The 25277-nt window shown below is 38.9% G+C and overlaps 1 protein-coding gene across 2 annotated transcripts; it reads right to left on the bottom strand.

Annotated features, from left to right (window-relative positions):
- Window positions 1-4995: 4995 nt before the first annotated feature.
- LOC140922646 (complex I assembly factor ACAD9, mitochondrial-like) lies at window positions 4996-24015 on the bottom strand. Of its 2 annotated transcripts, XM_073372632.1 has the most exons (20): window positions 23774-24013; window positions 22796-22892; window positions 20728-20829; window positions 20259-20365; window positions 19616-19716; window positions 18548-18626; window positions 18175-18246; window positions 17781-17883; window positions 16986-17059; window positions 15843-15918; window positions 14968-15038; window positions 14439-14555; window positions 13536-13593; window positions 12746-12816; window positions 12515-12594; window positions 11202-11328; window positions 10346-10423; window positions 9603-9731; window positions 8232-8304; window positions 4996-5414 (listed from the first exon to the last, which is right to left on the bottom strand). In XM_073372632.1, exons 1-20 carry the CDS (start codon window positions 23909-23911, stop codon window positions 5320-5322), a joined length of 1848 nt encoding a protein of 615 aa, XP_073228733.1. In that variant the 5' UTR covers window positions 23912-24013; the 3' UTR covers window positions 4996-5319. The 2 variants fall into 2 exon arrangements, with proteins under 2 accessions (XP_073228733.1, XP_073228734.1); XM_073372633.1 differs by lacking the exon at window positions 8232-8304 and having other exon boundaries at window positions 23774-24015.
- Window positions 24016-25277: the final 1262 nt, after the last annotated feature.

The raw sequence follows: 25277 nt of genomic DNA, 5'->3' as shown, positions 1-25277 counted from the left end.
TTTGGTTGATCCAGCGGGTCCCGCTGTAAACATTTCCTGTAATCAAACGACGCCGTCCAAATGGATCATTTTTTTTCTCGTTCATTGTTAAGAGGGAACAAGAAGTGGTGTAGGGGTGGCTACAGTGCTTAAGAGCAAGGAAAGGAAGAGTTCAAGGCCACCCCTCCCCAGTCTTATGTCCTTTTGTTTCCCTAAGGATCTCAAGTTATCTTTGATTTGGCAATAGCATCCACGTCCCTACAACGGACACTAAGAGATATGAGTCTGTTTTAGAGGGGCTTAGACTGTGTATCAAGCTTTTGTTTACAGTATCAGTTTAAAACAACGCAAAATATTCAACTATCTTCTTTAAAGGTGGTACTATGAGTTTTGGATAGATTGTCGCTCATGTGAGATGATGGTACATGGAAGTTCGACTGTTATAATTTTCTCCAGCAAAGGCTTCGCAGGAAAGAACCAAAAAGTACAAGCCACTCCGTTCGTTTGCTGAGGCAAGATATGTTTTAAATGTTTTGGTCACAAATTTGCAAAGGAAGTTGAAGTACTGCGGTCCAGGATAAAGATTTTCGAATACTTTGCAGGTTTCTAATTTTCCGGTTTAAGCAGCGACAGCGATAACGACAGATCTCCGAGACAGAAGCTACAAATTTCATCGTAGAACCTAGATTTTAAGAACCTCAAACTTTGACAACGCTTGATTTCCATCGTCCGTATGTGCAGTTCCTTGTTTGTTGTTTCGTGAGGATTAAAACTACCATTTAAACTGCATACGAAATTCTTCTAAACAAATCGTTTGTAATAAGAAATATTAAATAACCGACGACGAAACTTTTAGACCATAAATAAGCAAAAGGGACGATCGAAGGGAACTGTTTAGCGGTTAACCGACTCAAATGATCACATACAGATAACTAACACGCGTAGAATTAACAAATTACAGCAATCACAGAGGTATAAGATTCTTAAGTATCTAATGCAAACTCCCTGTGCAAATTTCAAATTAAGTGTTCCAACAATTTTGACTGAGACTGTAGCAGACTTCCGGTGAAAAAGTTAAGATTTCGTCTGTTACAGAAAAGGAGAAAAGTAAGGGTATCTGTACGGAAGGGTATCCGGAAAAATAACATTCCTTACTCTTCCTCTGCATTCTCAATTAATCCACAACCACGACGCCGAAGTGTACGCTTCCATACCGTTTTGATTTTTCTTTGATCAGGGTACGATAGCTGAAAATTGTGTCTTACCATCTCGAAATATAAACGATCGTGCCGACTTCGACTGATCTAAAGCTCGTCAGAAAAGATCCCAGCGATTAAAGCCAAAGGCATTTCTTAATCAATCGAGGTGTAACTAAAGCTAACGTATTAGATGCATACCTCAGCTGTAAATTCCCGAATCTTGATAGTTCGCAAGAGTACAGCAGTGGGTCCTTGATTCGTGACGACGAAAGGATCTACGAGGAAATGATACTTTTTAAGTCATGTTTATGTAAAAAAAGGTAAAATGGATTTTCCTTCACAAATGAAATAACGGGACCTGCAAAAAACTTACCTGAGCGTCAATCAAAACTTTTACTAAGTGAAAGATGAATCTTGTATGAGGGATTTTTCCCTTCATTTAGATTTCAGTTTCACCATAGTTAATTACAGTGGAATGGTTGGGAAACCTTTTGTTATAGGTTTTTGTTAGCTATTTTGGAACTGACCATGCACAACGTTCAATAGCATTCCTATCAAATTGAAGTTATTGACCAATAGAAACATTGCATTGATTTATTCAGTTACAATCTGTGAACAAAAACCAAAGGATTGTGCACGGTCAGGGAGCTTCCAACATACCCTTCAGCACTAAAATTTCATCTTTGATGTTTGCCGGGTTTCCTAACCAGTCTCCTCTACTAACTATGGTTTCACTTTGATCAAGCTACGTGTAACGTCAACAAAAATGACGTAAGTGCTTCCAGAAATAGCTCTCAAAATGCAGGGGAGCATGAAAATTTATACAGCATACGAGGCGTGAAATCTATTATACAGTTATCAACAGTATCTCTGAAGAAAATAACAAAAAGCTATAAAAAAAAGATCTTTAAACAGGTGATGTAGACTACGGAAGCCCAGGGGGGGGCCACATAATGATTTTCCTTTTATTTTTCACTTTTCCATTTTTCCAAAATGGCGAAGTGAAAATCGAAAAGTTAAAAATAAAAACGAAATCACTGTGTCGCCCCCCTAGGCTTGCGTAGACTGATGGAACTTTCCGCAGAGGAAGTTGGTCTGATACTTCATGTTTTTCTTCGTGAAATGCTGAATACTGATATACCTTGTGATTGACCCTCTGACGTGGCTCACACTGTATGAGTGTCTGTGGGAGTTTTTTGGAAGTACAGTCACCTCCCTTTATAGTGGACACTGTAGGGGCCTTGAGTTAGTGTCCTCATTAGAGAGAGTCCGTTATAGCGGGACTTTATTTCAGTCAAACGTCTGTATATTATAATTTATTTTTGCCTGGGATTTAGCTGTTGTCCGTATTATCACGGTGTCTGCAAGGCGAGAGTTGACTCTAAAATGGATTTTTTTTGTCGCAGATGTGCTGCCATATACCTGACCCCTGGGACTTGCTTGGTAACAGCAACAAGGAAAATAGGAGAAACAGAAACAAACACAAGTTTCCCAATATTCCATACCCGTCAGTATTTTATCAAGGTATTACGCTGTAATGACACCAAACATAGTTTAACATGATTGAGACAACTTGTTTCAATCCTCTTCTAATCCTATATGCCATCAAGTTATCCACCCCAATAGCACTCACTGTTGTCATATTCCCGCCTTTCCGCGTACATCGGCAAGTCAAATACCCTGGATTCCCCAGGTTGGGTGAGGGGGGGGTTAGGGGAGCAAGTTAATACTTCCGTTAGACCACTTTCGACATTAAAGTCTTAAAGAACTGAAGAAAATAAAATTTTCTAACGGCGCGGAAGGGTTTTAACTTTTTTACGTGGCCTAACATGCTTTAAAGAAGTAATGGTTGATCCAGCGGGTCCCGCTGTAAACATTTCCTGTAATCAAACGACAACGTCGCCCAAATGGATCATAATTTTTTTTATTATTTAGTGTTAAAGGAAGCAAGAATCTGGTTTAGGGGTGGCTACAGTGCTTAAGAGCATGCAAGGAAAGGAAGACTTTAAGGCCACCCCTCCTTTCCCTTATGTACTTTTGTTTGCCTAGGGATTCCCAAGTCATCTTTGATTTAGCAATCGCGTCCACTTCCCTACAACAGATACCTGGGGGGGGGGGGGGGGGTGCTTGGGCGGTGCATCAAGCAATTGCTTACGGGATCGGGTTTTTTAATTTTCCCGTTTAAGTAGCGGCAGCGTTGAAGACAAACGCTACAAATTTCATCGGAGGAAGGGGTTTCCTTGGAAAAAAGAATTCCTAAAGGGAGTCAGAGGCTACCCTGGGAACCAGAGACTGGTCAGGTTACCGGTTTTAATCAAGTCTTTAGAGTGTCCCGCAAGGCATTGCTGCGTGTGGCTTCGGCCTGCGGCAGACACCGAAGCATCCCGCTGAACGCGAAGCACAACCTCTTGAACCCTGGGTAGGCAGAGGCATATGAGAAATTTAGTGATTTTACTGAGACAAAAAAGCGTATACTACGCGCTGCAAAAATTCCGTGCGGTTAAATTTATTGAATTTGTTTGTTATCAGTGATAAAAGTGCGATCTCTTTTAAAGATCTATCTGCATAGTTGTGTTAAAATGAAGTACTACTAGCTCTTACTGCTGTTTTTTTCTAATTTCAATAACAAGATGGAAGGGCAAGAAGTTGCGATGGGTTTACTACGCTATCAATTTTGTTTCTAAATTTTTCGGTGTAAGTATAGGACACGCAATGCCTACTGGGAGATTAGTCCGCGATTTTTGTCTTTTTCGACGAAGATAGAACCCGGGTTTGGAGGAATGACATGTCATTGTTTCCTGTGACCAATTAGGAGAGACCTTACGAGCAGCTCCTACACCACCCTGGAATGTTGCTTCTCATTCCTTGATTGGGCGTTCGCCTGTGACTTTGCCACAGGCAACCCAATAAAAAGGAAATCAAATAATCCTGGGACCAGAAAAGTAATATGAAATGCATTTACTACGCATGACCTTATCTGAAGAGAAACAACTATTTGCACATCACTTATTATTTGGGTGTCGCCCAAATAGAGTAATCGAGTTGGCTTGTTTGGATGCAAAGTTGCAATAGGCACGCAATACGTGCTAAGAAGCCAAGCGACGCGAATGTCTGTCGCGCAGTGTGTGGCTATAGAACTAAGGACCTCGTGCATGAGATAACTGGGGGTAACATTGAATGATGCATAATTTCATTGCATATTTTCGGAAAGGAGTTGATTTCTTAAAATCTTATTGAGCAAAATGACCTCGTAAACAAGTTGCATCCTTTCACGGTCGAACCGTAAAAGGGGAAGAGTCAAACATCTTCACCTACAAACCCCGTTCTATAGTTTTCAAAACCCTTGGGTTAATTAAATTAAATCGTTTTCTCTCATACACGAACCACGAAAGCGGCAAATTCCAAAGCTTTTACGAGCAAAACTGCGTGGCAATACAAGTCACAGTAAGGGGCTGATCACAAGAACCGGGGAAGCAATGTGCATGAGAAGTGTGTTACCCGCTGTCCTGTTTCTCGCTTGGTTCATTCGCCGGGCCGCCCGGCAAGCGTGATTACTTGGAAAATTTCCACCCGTGATCCCGGCATCACAATACTGGGATCCCGGCTGACCGGGTTGACTCGGTTGTCATACAATCGCAAAGTTGATTTCTGTTGCGTTTAACTAAGGTGCCGGGATCTCTGCAAAGCGAGTTAGCCCGGTTCATGTAATCAGGCCCTTAGTTCTATAGCCAGATTTTATGCCCTCCGCCCCTCTTGACCTCACCGATTTTTCAAAGCCCCCGAGCACCTCCCTCCCCTCAACAACATCTTCATACCCCCTTCTCTATATTAAATGGACTTTTAGCCCTATCCATGTTCTCTCCATACAAATATTATCAAAAATAAGCGAAAAACAATCCTAACAGAAAGTCTAACAACGTTTAAAATAAGTACAAGTATGTTTTCGACTATTGATAAGAGTATCACATTAGTCACGAAAAGAAATACAAAGGAAAAGCCGTCAGCATACTGTACTATCCCAGAAGCCCATGGGCCCCTGTCTGTACACTTAAAAATATATCCTGTACTAACAGTTATTACAATATAAATAATTCTGTACAGTGTCATGTACAATAACTAAAAACATGAAAATAAATTATTTTTAGACGTTCAGTGTGTGCGGTGCTACGCACCCTCCGTTATGGAAAACATCTGTGGCAATTTTCTTTAAATTATCGTCTCCATTCCTTTTTGAACCTGAAGATGAAACAAACTGAAAATCATAAAAAGAAACTCATATCCATCGTCTGTTTACAGGCAGCCGTTTTATCAATCCCAAGAGAATCCGTGGAATTATCCCTGTATTAAGATCTTTTCCTACGGATTGTCCACCCAAGATCACGGGGAGGCGGCAGGGGTCATTGTCAGAAATTTGTTACGTCTCAGGAGTCAGAACATAAAAATCTTTTGCGAGACGGACCTTACGACATTTTTGGCATTCCTGATATCTCCAAAATAAAGCAAATTATTAACTAGAATAATAATTAACGAAAAAAATCATTAACTAGCTTTTCGCCATCGAGTCTCCAGTAGCTCAGATGTTAGAGCATCCGACTAGATCACGGACTGGAGGGTCGTGGGTTCGGATCCCAACTGGGGCTCAGATTTTTTCCTGAGTTTCCATTTGATGCAAAAAACGTACTGAGTCTGCTACATAGCCACAGTCGTGTTTAGTGTTGTGACGGGAGGAGAGTTGTGTGACGACACTAAAAACCGCTGTGTAGCAGACTAATATCGTCAAGCAACGCCCCTCACCAATGTGTGAAACTAAGGGCGCTCTCCATTTGTCAGAACTGACCGACCAGACCATTCCCGTCGTAATGAGAATTTCACTTTTAATCAAAACTATCCTGCTAGATCAGTCAAATCCTAAACAGTATGCATGAAGGAGATCGTTTTTCAGCAAAACCTTTTGAAAAAAGTCGACTTCATTTGCTAACTGACTCGTCCGGCCGGCCAGTTCTGACAAATTGAAAGTGTTGTGTTGATCTGGTCAACGCAGCTGTTTTTATCTCGTCACGCAACGCAATATCTGTTGAGTCTGCTACATAGCCACAGTCGTGTTTAGTGTTGTGACGGGAGGAGAGTTGTGTGACGACACTAAAAACCGCTGTGTAGCAGACTAATATCGTCAAGCAACGCCCCTCACCAATGTGTGAAACTAAGGCTATGTTCACACTTTACTATACAGCCACAGCCGTGTTTAGTATTGTGACGGGAGGAGTGTTGCGTAAAGACACTAAAAACGGTTGTGTAGCAGACTAATAGGGAGCTTACGAATCGACGACTTTCGCACAACGCCGCCGCTGGATCACGTCATAGTTCTGCGTTGCCGTCCTGTAGAAATTTGAATTTACGATTCGTAGTAAAGACGACGACGTTGGTGCGCACGGCAGGCAAATTTTCCCGCCGTTTCTGAAGTTTGTTTTCTTCTTTTCACAAGTAAGCTTATTTGTTCAACCAAAATGCCTAAATTCATAAGAGAAACGAGAGCTCGTATTGCAGACGCTTATGGAAACAGATTTACAAAGGACCGAGTATTTCACTGTATTTGTAATTTTATGCGTTTCGTCAACAAACTCAGAGTTAACTACGGCTTTAGACGAGAAAACAAAGGACGAATGCAAGGCGCGTTTATATACAGGGAGGGAATTTATAAACTTGCTGAACAGCTGTAGTTACTGTGATGAGATAACCACTTGCAATGGTCTAGTTGTAGCTTTTGTAACATCTTGCTAATATGGTTTCACTCGGTGTTAATTTATGTTTGTCTACAGCTAGCTATGGTGTTGATTCTTCGGGCCGTTACTCCCATGAAAACAGACAAACAAATCGAAAACATATGTAAAGAACATGTCCCTAATGTGATACTTGAATTAACTGGAAAAATCCGCTGAAAGATGTAGGGAAAACTTCGAAAATTAGTCTCACGTCCTGCTTTTTCTAGGACGCCGGCGAATCGCTATCAACAACGGCGTCGACTTTGGCGCGACCCCGTTAAACGACCCCGGCAAGTGCCCAGATAAGCATGCGCAGTAAGCATGTCACGCAGTCCAACGGCGTCGTCGTGCGAAAGTCGTCAATTCGTAAGCTCCCTAATATCGTCACACAACGCCCCTCACCAATGTGTGAGACTGAGGCTATGTTCACGCTATACCCAATATCTGTTTAGTCTGCTATACAGCCACAGCCGTGTTTAGTGTTGTCACGGGAGGAGCGTTGCGTGACGACACTAAAAACGGCTGTGTAGCAGACTAATATCCGTTGCGCCGTCACGAAACTCCTACGGGATGGGGCTTCTGGTCACGTCTGAGAACGGTCATTTCGGCGCGATCTCTGTTATGGAGCGAAGTTGCGCCGCGACGATCTTGAAAGTGGAGGGTCACTTATCGGATTGGTTTTCATATTATACCCGATAGCTTTTCGTGTCGGTAGGAAAAGTTATCTGTTTAAGTGTGAACTTAGCTTAAAGGGGCTGTGTCACGGCAGTCCAGTTCATTTTGTTTAATTTTGCCAATTACTCGCCCTCAATCGCTATGGAACTTAAAGTAAGCAAAGAAATTACAGGTAAATGACAAAATCCGAGATACGAGACAAATATGTCTCCTGAGCATTATTTTTGAAGTTGCAAGCAGCAGGGATCAACTTTCAAAAACTGTTAGGCTGAACAGTTTTCAAAAACCCTAATTTTAATCAGTTTCAATCTTCTTCAGTTTTGCCCATCCGTGGCATCTGTTGTTTCTGTTCTGTTGTTTTAACCTTCCTTTAAAGTTTTAAGCGGTTATTTTTATGTTTCTCTTAATGTAAACGGCATTTTGTAATTTCTTAATTTGGCTGAATTTCGTGACAAGCTCCTTTTAGGGTTGGTAGGGCCAGAAACGAGCCCACCAATTATAAGGACTGGGAGCCAAGCAGCTGAACAAATAAAAACCAGTCTGGGTAAGTCTGCGGTAAGTGATGTGACAAGTGTTGTTACAATAAAGCAATTAATAAAAAACCAAAACATTTTCTAACCTGATTTAACTTCTTTGAAGAGAGCATTGTTCATGTTAAACTTATTAGTGCATATTGTATTTGTAAGGAGAATCTATTGAAGGAAAAGAATAACCATATAAATTAAAAATCCGCTGGGAAATCCATTTAGCAAAGGCCCCCCAAAATACCGTAAAATTCCGCAAATAAGCCCCGGGGCTTATATTTTTCAAAGGCCCTTTTTGAGGGGCTTATTTTTGGTGGGGCTTATATTCGGAGGGGCTTATCTACGGAGGGAAATTTGCATTTCAAAATCGATTGGGCTAGCTTTATATTTGAAATAAATTTACCGTTTTTGCTTTGTTTTCCTTTGTATTTGAGGGCAATTTTCCAAGTACAAGCCCCCGAGGGGCTTATATTTGGAGGGGCGATTTAACGGAGGGTTTTTTGCGTTACCGGTTTGGGGGGCTTATATTTGGAGGAGCTTATGCATGGAAGGGCTTATTTTCGGAATTTTACGGTAATTCCTACCCTTTCCCGGGTATACAGTCGCACCTCCACTAACGGTCAACTCTCTACAACGGCCATATGTTTAACCCATTCGCCCCTGGGAATTTTGCCGAAAAATGCGTTTTGAAGCTAGTCGAGCGGTTTTCTAGTCTTGTCTGGCTATAAAGAGCTAAAAATTTCTCACAAAGCTGTTTGCAGGTCGTACATTTCGCGGTGCCAGATCCAAATGCAAAATATCAGTTTGTGAAGTTCGGGTAATGCGCATGCGCAGAAAGAAAATGGGAATTTTGCCGAAAAATGCGTTTTGAAGCTAGTCGAGCGGTTTTCTAGTCTTGTCTGGCTATAAAGAGCTAAAAATTACCACAAAGCTGTTTGCAGGTCGTACATTTCGCGGTGTCCTGATCCAAACGCAAAATATCAGCTTGCGAAGTTCGGGCAATGCGCATCCGCAGAAAGCAAAATTTTGGAGTTTAAAAGTGACACAGCAGTCTTGAGTTTTTCTTTTCGCCTTCTCTCTTCCCCTTTTCTTTCGCTTTTCTTGCCTCATTTTTTTTTCTTTTTAATTAGTAGGCTTCGTTTTGGTTGGAAAAGTCTTTGGGAAACCTTTTAGGATCTTAGGATTAAATGAACGGAAAGGTAGGTGGGTAGTGGAGCAAGATTTTTAAGGAAATTTTCGGGTCAACTTTACATGGTTTTTTGTCTTTTTCTCCGGTCTCCTTGACTGAATCGTGCTCATTCTGGTATGGTTTGAAAGACCTCATCACCCTGCACAAGTTAGTGGACAAAGTTGTCCTTGAACGTTAAAACTGATGACGTCACAAGCGGGAGAAGGGACCTGTATCCGCACGGGCGGTTACGGGCGGTTCAGGGGTGAATGGATTAAATACACTACCCATTACTCACCTCATGACTGGCACTTGATAGACCCTGGTTTATGGATCGCGTTGCTCTGGAAATCACAGCCGTCATGGCAAACAAGTTGATGCAGGCATCAGCCATTCGCTTCAACAGAAGCTGCTCCTCGATAATGTTCTAAAAACGAGGGACACCAAAGAAAAGAATGTTAGAGGCTTCTCTTAGATAAGTTATGCCGGCACTCTCACTACTGTAAACTTAGCATTCAAATTTGCTACACATTTAAAGACTGCGAGCAGTCTCTCTTTATCTTCAAATTTAGTAGGAGCAGTGCACGCGCACGCGAGACACGAAAAACGAGGGCGGCTGGCTCCTTCAATCACGCATATGGTCATTTGCGTGTCTCACGCGTATTGCTCGATGGACCAAGAAAAAAGAGAGACTGCTCGTAGTCTACACATTTGCAAAGGGAAGCCTGAAAATTTTTGTAGCCTACGATTTCACTTAAACAACCATTGGTCAGGCTTAGCATATAAGAGTAACTTGAACACGAAAAAAACCTGACTTAATGCTGCTGTTAGAACACTTGTTGTATTCAGTGGTGAATTATATCAGCAAACTATAAAAAAATACATCTCTTTTGGAGCTCTTTCTAGATTTTTTCGGTTGTGGAGATCAGCTCTACAACAGTTTGACTTTTTAAAAAGCGTTCTAAAAAAGTCCGTTAATACCAAAAAATAGTTAAGATAAAAACATATTTTGTAATGTAGATAAATTACAGGGTGTAGCACCTTTCCGTATTTGGTGAGCAAAGTTTCTGATATTCTGCCAAAATCAGCAACATTTTCTTCCAGCTTTTTTGCGCTATCCTGCCATAAATGTTACACAAATGAATGGATGTTAGATTGATCTTCAGGTAAGGCAGTCACTTAATAAAGGTTATATCATATGTACCGTAAAAACTTGTTTTTCCGTAAAGGGACAAAAGTGGTTGTTTAATACTGAAATACACGACAATGAGGATGGCCGACAGTTCATTGGCAATTGATCTAAGTTCCTTAACTTAGAGCGGTTTTCATTTGAGTGTCGACAAGTAATTGGTTTTGCACTTTCTACACGATGCGATTGGCTTAAAAGATTCGCGCCACCTTTTCATCCAATCAGAAGTAAAACCAAAGCCAATTGTGACGCGCTCGCATGCATTTTCCCGCGCTTTGCGTCAGCCACATGTAATTACTTCGAGTTTTGATTGGTTCAATGTATTGTCTGTGTCCTATGTGATTGGCCAGAGTAATTACTTTGGTTTTGGTTTTACGACACTCAAACGAAAACCACTCTAACAGAAGTTTGTAAGGGTTGAAACCAAACTCAAAACTATTATGGCAACTCAGGCATGTCATCTCCTTTGTCTTTTAAAAAGCTTTGCTTAGTGGTTGCTTTTTAGTGGTCCACAATCCAGTAAGCAAAACAGCCAATCAGAGCGCCAGTTTTCAACCACGTGATGATAATGAACCAAACACGTACGTTTTTTAAGCCAATCAGAGTGCCGAGTTTCGATCACATGACACTGATAGGAGATATGTTCAAACTCGAAGTTACTTGAAAAAGAAAATAAGACGAGATTAAAAGCGAAAGGAAAGGACTCACCGCCAAAAGAGGATGAGCAACGCTGGCTATTCCCTGCAAATTTCCTTTTAACCCCAGCAAGTATAGAAGCCTTTTTGAAGCGAAGTCCACGATAAATTCTGAGTTTGAAAAAGGATTTGTCAAAAATCTATGAAAAGAAATAATATTGATGACATTAGCCTACAAGCATTGGTAGAGACCCTTAAAGACTTGGCAGTCAGTTTTGGGGACATACACATAATGAAAAACGTTAAATGTTGATTTACATGTGACTTGTGAACTAGCTAGGCATAAAGCCGTAAAGGTGATGTTACACGGACGATTCGCAACGGCCATTTTTAGCCCAACACAGCGTTGCAATAATGCAACAATGTTGCAACCATTGAAGTAATGTCACAATAATGTTACAACATTGGGTTGCACTAAAAATCGTCGTTGTGAATCGTCTACTTTAACATCACTTTAACACAATGGGGCTCTAATTATTCCATTAGATATAAATGAAGTGGCCAAGTATACTGAAGTTTTAACTATCCGGAATGAATGTATTTTCACTAAATTATGAATACACATTATCTTTAGACACAGAAACTTAGCATTAGTTTTCCTCTTACTTCACAAAGGCAGTGTCTCTCTTTATTTCCATTTTGGTAAAATACTTTAATACTGTGTTGTAGGACAGTGACTGCATGAAACAGAGCACGTCCAGTCATACTAATCCTGCCAGCTATCCACCAGGCTATCAAATGGATTAAAACACGCCATTTCTGACTTCGAAAAACTCTCATTTTCAAAACGAGGCTAAGGGCAAAACTTTTCCAGTGAAAATGAGTTGTATTTGCATCAGAATAAAAACTCATTTCCGTATAAATGGCTTTGCACTTAGCCTCGCTTTAAAACTGAGGCTTGTGGCAACTCTAGCCTGCTAGCAAGCTCTCCGGGGCGCTCTGGCGGCGGGGCGGGAAAAGGAAAGAGAGCTTGCAACTACGTCTCTGGAATTTGAATTCTACCTCCAATTCCTCAGTGGCTACCCATCGATTTAGCTGTCAGATTTGTGCCAATCAGCGCAAAGGGGAAACGAGCGAGAATTAAACAAACATAGAAAAACACATGAAGATCATTACTAACGTCATCTCCGCCAATCAGCATTTTACATTGACTTTTCGATGCAGATATTCATTATCAAGAAACGTAGTTACAAGCTCTCCTTCCTTCTCCCACCCCACCGGCGGAACGCCCCAGAGAGCTTGCACGCAGGCTAGGCAACTGGGATTTGGCCTATATAATTATTCATTGTTTAGAACTCTTTTGAGTTACGAAGGGGATATACATACTTTAACATTTCCTGATACTGCTTCCCTGCATGCTGCATTCCAGTCAGAGCTATGTACATTCTTAAGATTTCGTTCGTGCCCTGTAAATCAAATTTGAATGGATGATATTAACTTAAGCCAGTAAGGCATAATGAAAACACGTGTACTCCTGATCGCTTCCCATTTACTACAAAATCGCTTTTCATTTTTATTTTTCATTTAAACCTTTAATATTTTTCATTCATAACTCACCTCAAAAATTAGCAAGATTCGTGAATCTCTAAGAACTCTCTCATACGGATATTCCCTCATGTACCCTAGTCCTGTAACAACAAACACATGGGTTATTCCTCAAAAGAATTAGAATCCAAAGTATTATTTTACCATGTACACTTTTTGCATACCACTCACAGTTTTATCTTCTTGAATTTTGACTTTAGCCAACTGCACTTTCTAGCTTTGTCCAGGAATTTGGATACCATAAATGATCGATTAAGGGCCACTACTTGAATAAGCGCATCTCTTGCATAAGCACCGCATCTTTACCGAAAATAAATTAACAAGCACCACTCTCGAATAAGCACCGTGGCTCTGGGCATTTACAAGTAAATGCCCCACCTTTGTTTTGGCGCTTGATATAGAGACATATCAAAACCATATTGTTCGCGAAATTAGAACCATCAACTAAACTAGTGAGTTCTAATGTACGGGAGCTCTCGAAACCAGGTTCATATGACTGCTTGAGGTGTACATAATATTTTAAAATATTAAAAAATATTGTGCATACCTTAAGTACACATATGCCTCACTTAATTCGCTCTATATTCCCCTCAGTGTTTTACCCGTAGTTGAAATAAGCACTGCTCTTGGATAAATGCTGCACCTTTAACAGGGAAAACGAAATAAGCACCACAGTGCTTAATCGATCATTTATGGTAGTGGCCGAGTGCTGCGTGACATCAGAGAGCAAAAAAAATAAGGAAGAGAGGGAGAGAGAATGCAATGTTCACGCCTTACACCACCCCCATAATGTACACTGTACCTCCTAATATCTGCAGGGCATCATTAACTCCACTCCACAGACCTTCTGATCCATAAACCTGTAAAGAAACAGAACTGGTGAGGCTAGAATATCTTACAACAACTTGACTCAAGTATGAATGTGTAATCTGCTATATACCCAGCTATTCTTTGTGTTCTCATGCAGCACTTGATCTCACAGTGGATATTACATGTGTGCATGGAGTTGGCCATGGTGGAGGTCCAAAAACTCAATAAATCTTTTTGATTGACACACAAAAAAAAGGCCTGTATGCTAAAACTTAGCAATTTCTGAGCAAAATAAAAAAAAAACACCCAAAAACGCCGTTTTTTCCACTTGCGTCTTCATAACCTCTATTCATTTAATAATCATTGTAAAATTATTCAAATATTAATTTTTTGGGGGTACAATAATTGTCCTGTATACATGAGCAGGAGACCTCAGCAAGATCTGCTGAGATTTTACATGCAGCCAGTTGGTGCTTTTCAATATAAACTCTATCAATCGTGACAAAATGATGCTGTATAAATTTTCTTATAAATATAGATTAATAACATATTTCCCATTTTATGGTACATGCAAGTCTACCATCACTGAAATCTGCCATCATAATGGTACCAACAATTACATCAAAATCAATTTTAAGCTTTGAAAAACATAATATCACATTTCTTGGAGTTTGTAGATCTTTTATAGTCAAGAAAGACATTGACAAAATAATAAAGTGCCACAGTTTCCAAATGCAATCAATAACGGATCGTTATACATTTCTGGGAAACTGCCCACCTACCCCTCCCCTAAGCCAACATTAACACTTACTTCTCACTTAAGGCAAAACGTTGGCTTAGGGGAGGGGTATGTGGGCAGTTTAACAGAAATGTATAAGGATCCACAATAACTAACCTTACACATGGCGGCCTCTACTGATGCATCTTCCTCTCCACTATCCAGAATTCCAGTCGTAAGATAAGACATGGATTCTACTGTGTACTGCTTCAGTGTCATGTTTGCAAACTTCTCCTAAGAATTAAAATTAAAATTTAATTAACACTTTTTAAAAATTTTTATGACAAAAGTGTTGAAAAAGTCTTATGTTTAACTCTTGAAGCAGCTGGTGCGATTATAAAATTTAATATTCCTTCTTGGATTTCTTAAAATTCATCCAAGACTACAGTTTAAAGCCACAGATAATTATGAGTCTGTGGAGACCACAGACTCATACCTGTGGCTGTAACTGTCAAACTGGAATTTGGAAATGTTAATTTTTGTGGGAATTAAAAAAAAACAAAACAGAGAATAACGCAGACCCCAACCTTTCCTAGAGTCTTTATAGAATCAAACAAACTGTCCCAACAGTATAATGAAGCTTTCATTTTAAGAGGTGACAAAATTATTTTTCCCCTTACTTTCCTTATCATATGCAACATTGTACCTGGATCTGACCAAATTCTGACAGATGTCTGTTAAACTGTTTCCTTGTGGTGGCATGTTCTGAAGCATTTGCTGAGGAAACAAGATAAGACAATGTAGACTGATTGAATCACCATGAGACATTAAGAAACTGTGTTTGTATTTACAGCTCATTTCAATCATAATGAAAGACATTTAACAATTATTGTTAAATGTCTTTTTGGCTAAATCCGAACCCATAAGAATTTTGTGGAAAAATACAAATAAAGGAAATAACCAAATGTTTACTGTTGCTGATAATATAATAATTAGTAGGCATAATGCAAAGTCATGCTCTGATATGTAAATCATTTCTTAGTCTCATGCAAATAAAATTTTCACAAGAAAGATTTGTACTTGGCCTTAGAGAAAGTGAGAGTTGTTGGAATTCAGAACATGGCTTATTTGTTGATTAAAAACCATAAAAGGATTATTGGAAAAAAATGTCAGGTCCAGATCTAGTAGGAAGTTTCAGATACTATCAACATTTAAATTATCATTATGTGATGTATATCTGTCTCAATCTACAGCTTAGAATTTTAGCTTTAACTCAATTTTTAGAATTTGAGCAGTCTATCTTTTGCTTGAAAATTTGAGTGAGCACATTGTATACATGTATATGTGATCATGAGTACGCAAGCAGCAATCGCCATTGGACATTGAGTCACGTGGAGGGCAGTTAACAAGCGATGCAGCTCACAGCCGCTTATTTGCACTCATGTACAGATTTTCAACCACAGGAGAGGCTGCTCGGGTCTACATATTTTAATTATACAATGTCTAAAATAGAAGGAAGGCATTACTAAAGTGATATATAAACTGATCAATGCTTTTGTTCTTTATTTCGATTTTTTATACCTATTAATTTTCTCAAGCCTCCTCCAGCTCCCGCTCCAACACCAAACCTACCACTGTTCAGGATGTTCATAGCGACCTACAACAAAGTTAAAAATTCAGGACTCATGACACCCTAAAATAGAAAGTTCCATTCATTATAAAAATAACTAATAAAATACCAGATGAGCTCTCACATGAAAACAAAATATCTTCACATTAAAATAACATGTTACATGTATTTTCAGATGTGAAAAGATCACTGCTGCTATGGCCCGGGGAGGGTAGGGGTACTTCAGGACTTTTTGGGTGGGGATGAGCCGCTGAGACCCTGGAACCCTTAGCCTATACCAGAGCTGGTTCAAGTGAATTTTACTACCCTATACTAGACTAAACTCCCCAAATCCCCCCATATCCTAGAGTAGCTGTTGTCCAGAAGCAACTGAGGTCACTAGCACAGCCCAACCAAAACAAAACCAATTTGATTTTTTTATATTCTTGAGTGGCAATTTCCGGTTTCCCTTATATACCCTATCCCAGAGTAAACTGCTTGAAAACCATACCCTTCACAGCAGCACATACCTAAATAGCCCATATATGGCAGTACCCATCCCCCAGGGCTAAGGCTACACGATAAATTGCATCTTTCCCAGCAAAAAAGAAAATATAAAGTGAAATGGTTTGGGTTTTTCTTCTTTGGTGTTTATATTGAAAATAGAACATTACATGGCTGATGGTAGGTAAAAAATTTCTCTCAGAGCGGTTCAAAGATATTCCAACCATTCACTGCACTCTCTAGTGCAACATTTTTCAACACTCTAAGGGAAATTTTGTATCTCCTGGTACTAACAAAGTCTTGATGCCCTAAGAATTTTGATAAAATGCAGGGTGCAAAGAAAATCATTTTTACAGCCTGCCTTTCGGGCAAGCTGAAGGAATTATTTACCAGCCCTGATGTCATTTCAACCAGCCTCAAAAGCTTTTTGACTAGTAGAATTGATTTCACAGCTTTCTTTTATTCAAATTCCTCAAAAAACATCACTTGCCCATCGGGCAAATTAAAAACAGAATTCACTAGCCCAAAGCGATAGCAAAATGCACCAGCCCCGGACTATTGGACACTACTTTCTTTGCACGCTGAAATGGATATGGAATCGCAAAGAGTACCTTAAAGCCACCACCAACTTTTCCAAGAACATTCTCAACAGGAATTGGAGTGTTGTCAAAATGAATTTCACAGGCTTGAGGAGAAACAAAATGTCAACATAAGGCATTGGAAATATGACAGATTAATTAGAGAATAATAATCCATTACTACTACTGAAAAATAAAGCTCCATGTGGAGAAACAGCAACTGTCAAAAACAACTTGAATTGACCGGTGGTGAAGCAGGTGAAGCTACTCTGGGGATGGAAGTAAAGGGAGTACTTTCCTTTATAAATGAGGAGAGTACTTATTATATCTTTTAGGGGAAAAATAATGTAGGTTCTTGATACTTCTGCTTTTGATACACTCTGTACAGCACAGCTGTATGCTAAAATCTAGAAATAAACCTGCTAGCTAGAGCTTTTGCATTCCTTAGATAGGAACCATTTTGCTACTCAACTAATGTCGTCAGCAATTCAGAAGTTTGTTTTCCTTGGAATAGTCTGGACCCTTAAATCTGGACGGTCTTCGGGATCTTTAAGTACGCATAAAATAACCCACCAGCATAGTACATAAAAAGCATTGATATTTATTGTTACTCTTATTATTATATTATTATTGATTATTATTAATAAAGTTAAAGGTAAAGGCAATTAAGTAATATAATTTATTGTTTTTTTAATGTTATTATTATTTTTTATTGTAATTTTATTCTCATTAAAGTTAGTATCATTATTACTATTATTATTATTATTGACAATATTATTATATCATTATAATTATCATTACTACATTTGTAATTATAAATTATCTTACTATTTGATCCTCTAATTCCTAGCTTGTCTTCTGGTTTGCCACTGGTAACACCTCCAAACTCTCGTTCAACAATAAATGCAGTAATTTTATCCTGTTTTTCACCCTGTTAAAATGAAAACATTTCTATAATTATATCAAGCTTTGTCAGAAATTAGACTTAAGAGATGAAGATACTATTAAAAGAAAGGTATTTCACCATAAATTATGTGTTTCTACCCAACAATCAGATTATCGAGAGGAAATGGACAGTTAAGTTATCATGACACGTGATAAGTCCCATTAAATTGCATGAAACATGCACGTACTCCTGTATGGAGTTATTTGGCATTTGGCTTTTTCTTGGATATATTTTGGTGAAAGCAGTGATTATTTACATGTATAAAATTATAATTACCTTGTCATCTGTGTAGTCAGTCCTTGCAAAAACAGTCAACACATCGGCCAAACCTCCATTAGAAATCCAAATCTATTGTAAGTTCAGAAATTAAAAAAAACAACAACATTAAACGGTTTGAATTTTTAAAAAAATATAAAATGAGAGTAAAAATGGCAATTGATATTTTTAAGGTACAACACAGGGCTGTCATTAAGAGGCAGGGGCTGGGATTTTACCCAGCTACTGTGAACGTAGCCCCTACTTTCATTTGAAAATACATGTAGGAGAAAAACAGAACCAAAAGAAATCCCTAGCTGTTCTATTTCCTGCCTACTTGTTGTATTTACCCGGCAACTTGAAATCTAAGTGACATCCCTGGTACAACACCAACCTTTGATCCATTAAGAAGAAAGTGTGTGCCATCAGTACTTAGAGTGGCTCTAGACTGAATAGACGCAGCATCACTTCCACTACAATTTACAAAATATAATTTAAAAAGGATTAGTCTTAATTAAAAATAAAGTGAAAAAAGTTTGCACATAATATATTAGAATGATGCCATTGGAGTGTCACCTTTGAAGTTAAGTCATGACGTCATCCTGACAAATGTAAATCTAGATAACATTTTTTTAATGCCTGCACGATACATTTAAATAGGAACAGGATTCCCCACAAACCAGTGTGTGGTTTATTGCCTGGGGCTTGAAGCAAAAAGATTTCCCCTCTTGTAAGTAAATATTAAAATAAGGAAGTAACGATAACATAAATAATGTTGTGGAGGTAATATGGCCAAGCTTTGCTGTTGCCTTGTTTAATTCCATAGCCAAGAAACCTTACCCAAATTTTCTCTAATTTAAATGTGTACAAGCGACAAACCCATGAACGTTGAGGTAATTAATATATATTAACTACAAAAAAGTGCCATGGACTAACATTCCATCCAGGGGCGGTGGGGGTAAGCTTTGGACATTGTAAGCCCCATGAAATGTCTCCCATAAAAAAGTTACATCAGTACAGGGATGCTTGTCGGAAAATCAGAATGTTGCACCTCTAAAAGGAGAACAATTTGGACATGTCACAGGTTTCATAATCCAAAAAAGTACAGCACAATGGCATTTTTTCCCTTTTTTGTGTGGATATTTCTCTTAAACACAACCCTTAGTGGTGTCTACTTTAATGGCAAAAAGTATTTGCACTTTGTCTTGAACAATATGTGATTTAAAAATAATTTTGAAATTTACACCTCTAGCGTGTAAGTGAGATGACAAGCATCCCGACGCATGGGGTGTCCCCTTGGGGAACCATGTCTTGTGTCCACCTTCACCTTACCAAATTTAAAATCTTACACTCATCACAAAGCATGGTAAGCAGAGCTTCAACCCATTACCCACCCACCCGCCACTCTACATTTAGTGTTCATTTCCATTTATTTAACAACTGCATGAAAAATAATCTGTACCTTGATGGCTCTGTGAGACAGAATGCTGCAATGTGTTCACCGGAAGCCAGCCTTGGTAAGTACTTCCTTTTCTGTTGTTCATTTCCACAAATAAGAATACCCTGGTAAAAACAAAACCAATAAAGAATTATGGAAAATACTCAATTGTTAATTTTTAGTTCTCAAAAAAATAGAATGGTATGACTAGAACAGAGCAAAAATCTATGAATATATAATAACTATGTTGACACAGTTGTCTATTATTATTATTATTATTGTTATTAATATTGTGTGCATGCTTTATCATTATGGCATACATGTATGTATATGATAATAATGCAGGAAATTTTAGTCCCCTTTAACAGGTGGCAACAAGTTACTTTAGACTTCAAGGGTTCTTCAAAGGACCATCGCTGATCCCAGCGCAAGATTGGTCTTTGATTGAAGTGCTGCCAACTCTATCCCAGCATTTTTTTCTCCTGACAGGTAGGTCTCCAGTCTCCTCAGAATAGTACCCAGTGCACTGATAACAATAGCAACAACTTTATCTTCTAGTTCTACAACTCTCAAGTACCAGATCCAGTTGATCATAATCGATGATGATGATGATGATGATGATGATGAGGATTATTATTATTATTAAAAATAAAAAACAGGATCAGACCTTTAAACCAATTGACTGATGGGCCATAAGAGTGACGGCAATACTGGCGTCTAATGAGAAGGCTTCAGCAACTCTTGCATAATTGGTGTTCAGAAGACCAAGACCTCCTAAAATTTCAGCCAACAGGAAGCCATTTAATGCATGCATACATACTGGATTGCAGAGCAAGTTAGTTTTAAACTTATTTGAGTCAGCGTCATACCTGTCTTATGGAAAATTGACAGTCAGAAAAATGTGAAGATCACCCAGAGCCAAATCCACACATCACTTTAAAAGTCCAGAGGTGTCCATCAAGAGACAGATCAATTTCCTTTAACTTTCTTTCAAAATATTTGAACCTCAAATGGCCTAAAGACATTAATATAGTCAACACTAATATTTTCTATCCCACTCCACTCTCACCTGGATAAACAGATGTCTTTGTAAACAGAATAAACCACTACTAAAAGTAAGTGATAACGGATCTCACCATATTCTTCTGGGATCTGCAGACCAAACAGACCAAGCTCCTTTAGTCCTTCCATGACATCATTAGGAATTTTCGCGTCCTTGTCTATCTGGCCAGAATCCACTGTAAGGTAACAATCACAAGTTATTTTGAAGCATGCAGTGTCAGTGAGTGAAGGTTTGTTGCAACTGACATAAAAGTCAACCCCAGGAATATTCTAGCACAGGTGTAACATGTGATGTAAACCATCAATATGCTGCCACATAGAGGCCCTGGCCATGGGGTAATACAACTTCATTAGGGGTTTTAAGAGGGCTTATAAAAAATTAATATAAATAAATAAATAAATAAAATAAATAAATAATGATTTGGAGGTAGCACATCCACAAAGTGGTTCTTCGTCTACCTGATTCCTGGTCGAATTGGAATTTTGAAATGTTGGTTTTTGAGGAGAGGGGAAGACCGGAGTACCCGGAGAAAAACCTCTCGGAGCAAAGGTGAGAACCAACAACAAACTCAACCCACATATGGTGTTGACGCTGGGATTTGCACCCAGGCCATATTGGTGGGAGGCGAGCGCTCTCACCACTATGCCATCCCTTGCTCCCCCCAAAACTGAGGGGCTTGTATCCAAGGAAGAGGAACTTGAGGGGCTTATATCCAAGGAAGCCAAACTGAGGGGCTTATAGAAAAAGTGCTTCGAAACAAGCTATAGTAGGGCTGATCAAAATACGTTTTGCATTTACTGGTTTTTAATTAAGCTTCAAAACATCATAAATTAAATTAAATTGAATACATTTGGAGGGGGGGCTTATCTGCGGGGGGAGGAAAGGCTTATGTTTGGATATATCAATTTTTCTGTTTAAAGTTACAAATGAGCCCATAACTGGGGGAGCTTATAAGCAGCAGTGTACAGTACAAGCTAACAATATACAGTTGAACCTCCACTAACAGCCACCTCTCTTTAATGGCCACTTTTTTGTCCCAGCGGACAGTCCATACATTGACTTTTATTTAAACCTCTTTACAATGGCTCAACCTCTCTACATTATAATGGCAACAGCCAAAAGCATGTCTCCAGCTACCAAAATAACCTCTCAAAAATGGGCAGTTTTTTGAGTGACTGATGAAAAAGTGAAGAATGGTCATGAAGTTTGATCTGTAAGGCGCGTTGATGATTAATATTATTGCAGCAATCGTGTTCCATTTATACTAATACAGTAAACAAGACTTGTCTATGATACTCGTTCAGTTTGTCAAATCAACATTTTGTTTCAAAACATTATTCAAGTTTTTGGGTCATTACTTGTGATTGGATTAACATTATAGGATACAGAAAGCATGAACACAGCACAATTAACATGTTGTACTCGATAACAAGAATTTGTCATATTACATCCCTAACACCCCATAAACAGCCACCTCTCCACAACTGGCACTTTCTTCTGTCCCCAAGGCAGGCCATCTGATATTACGCAATAGTGCGATTTCCCACAATTGACCTTACATCGCATCCGATCGCACAATTTGAGAAAAATCACATAATTCGTAAAAAAACAAACAATCAAACAATTTCCCAATCTTAATGTTATTTAAGGTGATTTACCACTGAAGAATGCCTTGTAAGACATCTGAAACCTTCGATCACGGTATCTTGGCAGCCATTTTGATTTCAGAGACAAACAGTGCGGTCAGTGGTGTAATGGTGCCATGTAATATTAAACAAGTGTCCTTTTTCTTTCTTTCTATTTGTTTTCTTTTCCGGGTCAACATAATTGGACAAATTTAACTATTTTGTTTTAAAATAGATATTTTATTCTTCTTTTACATTCAAATTGCCTGTTAAACAATATTAAAGTGATTTTTCTCCTTTGAAACCTGGAAAAACAATGTTAATTAGCCCTGAAAAAATCGCATAATTTATCACATAATAGTCCTTTCTTATCGCACAATCTAACCTGAAAATAACGCACAATTTCTGAGATGGGCTGCCAAGGTGGCCGTTGTAAAGAGGTTCAACTGTAAATAAAAGAGAAAGATGAAACAAAATATACAGTATATCAGCTGCTGTTAGCTATTGTGCCCTTACCTTTGTCCTCAAAGAACTTCTCTACGGGCTCAACAAGCATGTTCAGAGTTGCCATCTGCTCTTCATTAAGTGGCTCAGGAAATGGGAAAACTTTTTCCTGTGCAAATAAAAAAAACTTTCTAAAATGGGAGAACAAATAGGTGACCAAATTGTATTTGGAAACTCATTTTCAAGGCTTTACTGTACTGTTACCATGTTAACAGCTTTTTTTGTTATGACATCATCAAACGTCTGAAAATAACAAGTTTGTCAATATACAGTGAAAATCTGAACACGTAAGAACCTATAACAGCTTTTAATTTTAAATATAAAAATGTTTTGTAGACCTATTTTCAGTAGGAGGAAGCCCTTGCTAACAGAAGTCACCTCAAAAACACTCCAACTTCCTGGAAAATCAAGCAGAAAAAGTTGAGAACTGGGGCGTTTTTCAATCACTTACTTATTTTACTAAAAAAAACACTCAATGTAGAATGCTGATTTCCTTAGAGTTAGTGAATTGTACGTGTAATCAAGTCTTTTGAGAATGACTTTCACTGATATCATTCCTCTCTCGTGACCTGTCATTCAAAATAGTGAGGTTGACATAATAACAAGAAAACAAAAGTTTTCTAGTTTTCTTATCTTACCAGCTGCCAAGTCATGATCATTCTCGCATTGTTAAGCTTCAAAAACGAGAAGTTAAAACCGATATATGTCTACCTGTCTATAAGTTATAAAGATTTCACAATTCAAACAGTTATAAAAGTTTCGCATTTAACTGACCAAGTCATAAACTTTTGGAAATCATCGTTTGGCGCCACATGGCCCATCGCTTTAATTTCGCGCTTCGGATTAGCGACGGGCCTTTCCTACTTTCTGTTCCGATTGCCATTCATTATTATTCCATACGATTTTTTCCATTTAAAAGTTAAAAAGCTAATATGGTTTCAAAGATAAACGTTAAAAGAAAACAGACGATTAAATTTTCATTTCCCTTACCTTGTTAAAACGGCCAAGAAAAAGGTCTTTCGCAAAAGTCGATCTCGGCTTCGAAGTTTGAATATTGCGACGCAGAAATGGTGAAATCGCGAGTCTACAAGCTCTTAAAACTTGCCTGTTAGCCCTTAACGAAAGCATGTTACCCGGAACTTTCTTTAAACTCGTACAAACTGAATATTTACATCGCGATCGAAATTTATACTGCCGTGGTCACCTTGAACGACCTACAATGAATACCCTTTGGACCCGCCCCAGTCACTCCCCTTCTGCGCGGTTGAGCCGATCCGCTGAAAAATGTACTGCGGTACGCAATGGCTGCACATTTTTACGGCGAAGATTTTGAGTGGAAACCTTTGAGAATCTAGTCTGCTACACAGCCGTTTTTAGTGTCGTCACGCAATGCTCCTCCGCACTAAGTGGGGAGGAGCGTTGCGTGACGACACTAAAAACGGCTGTGTAGCAGACTATTGAGAATCAGATGTTAACTTCTCAAACGGACTCAACGTCAAAGGGGGATGGGGGGTTGGCTTGGAAAGGGGTTGGTAGCCCATCATTTTGGAAGAAGTGAAAAATTTGCTTACAAAATTTTTTCCCCTGGAAGTTATAGCCTTCTTTGGATGTTAGAGCACCCATCTTTTTCAGCTCCATCAAACTTCAAAGTACTTCATTCTGCGTACACTCTGATACTCTAAACAATGTCCTTGTTAAATTCCGTCCAAATCACATGAAGCATAAAACCTTCTACGGCACAACAATATCTATTACTAATATTTATTAGAACTCATAAAATAAATAAATAAATTTGTGTTGTTTACCATATGCAGTATTTATAGCACCAATGCTGGTGGGGCTGTACCATTGCCTGAAAAAGAATTCTAACTGGCCGGAGGCAAACTAGTTGGCTATTTACAAGTGTGATCAAGGATTTGAACACGGGACTACCATGAATAAATCCAGCTAGCAGTCAGGGATAGACTTGAACTCGGGGCCTCCAAAGTGCAAGTCCAGTGCTCTAACCGAATGGCCAAGCTGCCTCCCTGAACCCATTGCCTAAACCTCTAATCAAATCAAATCAAATCAAAACCTTTTTATACAAAATGACATTTAAAGCTTAGTAGCTTGAGGGGTAGTCTATGAATTATGGTATATAGTAATATCCTTTAGGCTGAATTCGGAGTAAACTTTTAATCACTTACCTCAATCTCAAGCTACATCTTTGTTTTCCTTGTGATTTTTCTCATACCAATGTCGCAATGTCCCCATCACAGCAACAGAGAATTGCCTGCAGCCATATCCACAAACAAATTCCCCACACTAATTTCAATATGTTTCCTTAAAGTATTAATCAGATGAGAGAATTTGACAAAGGATCAAAGCATTTTCCATTGGTGATCATTATTTCAACCTAGCCTATTGACTATTTACTGATATTGTTAGGATAGAGGTGATAATGGTCACTTTTGGGACTCAGGTGGTTAAGGAGGGGACAGGGAGGAGATGAAAG

The sequence above is a fragment of the Porites lutea genome, chromosome 13 (genome assembly GCF_958299795.1).
Source record: "Porites lutea chromosome 13, jaPorLute2.1, whole genome shotgun sequence".
Lineage (NCBI taxonomy): Eukaryota > Metazoa > Cnidaria > Anthozoa > Scleractinia > Poritidae > Porites > Porites lutea.
This window is presented reverse-complemented; position numbering and strand designations above follow the sequence as displayed.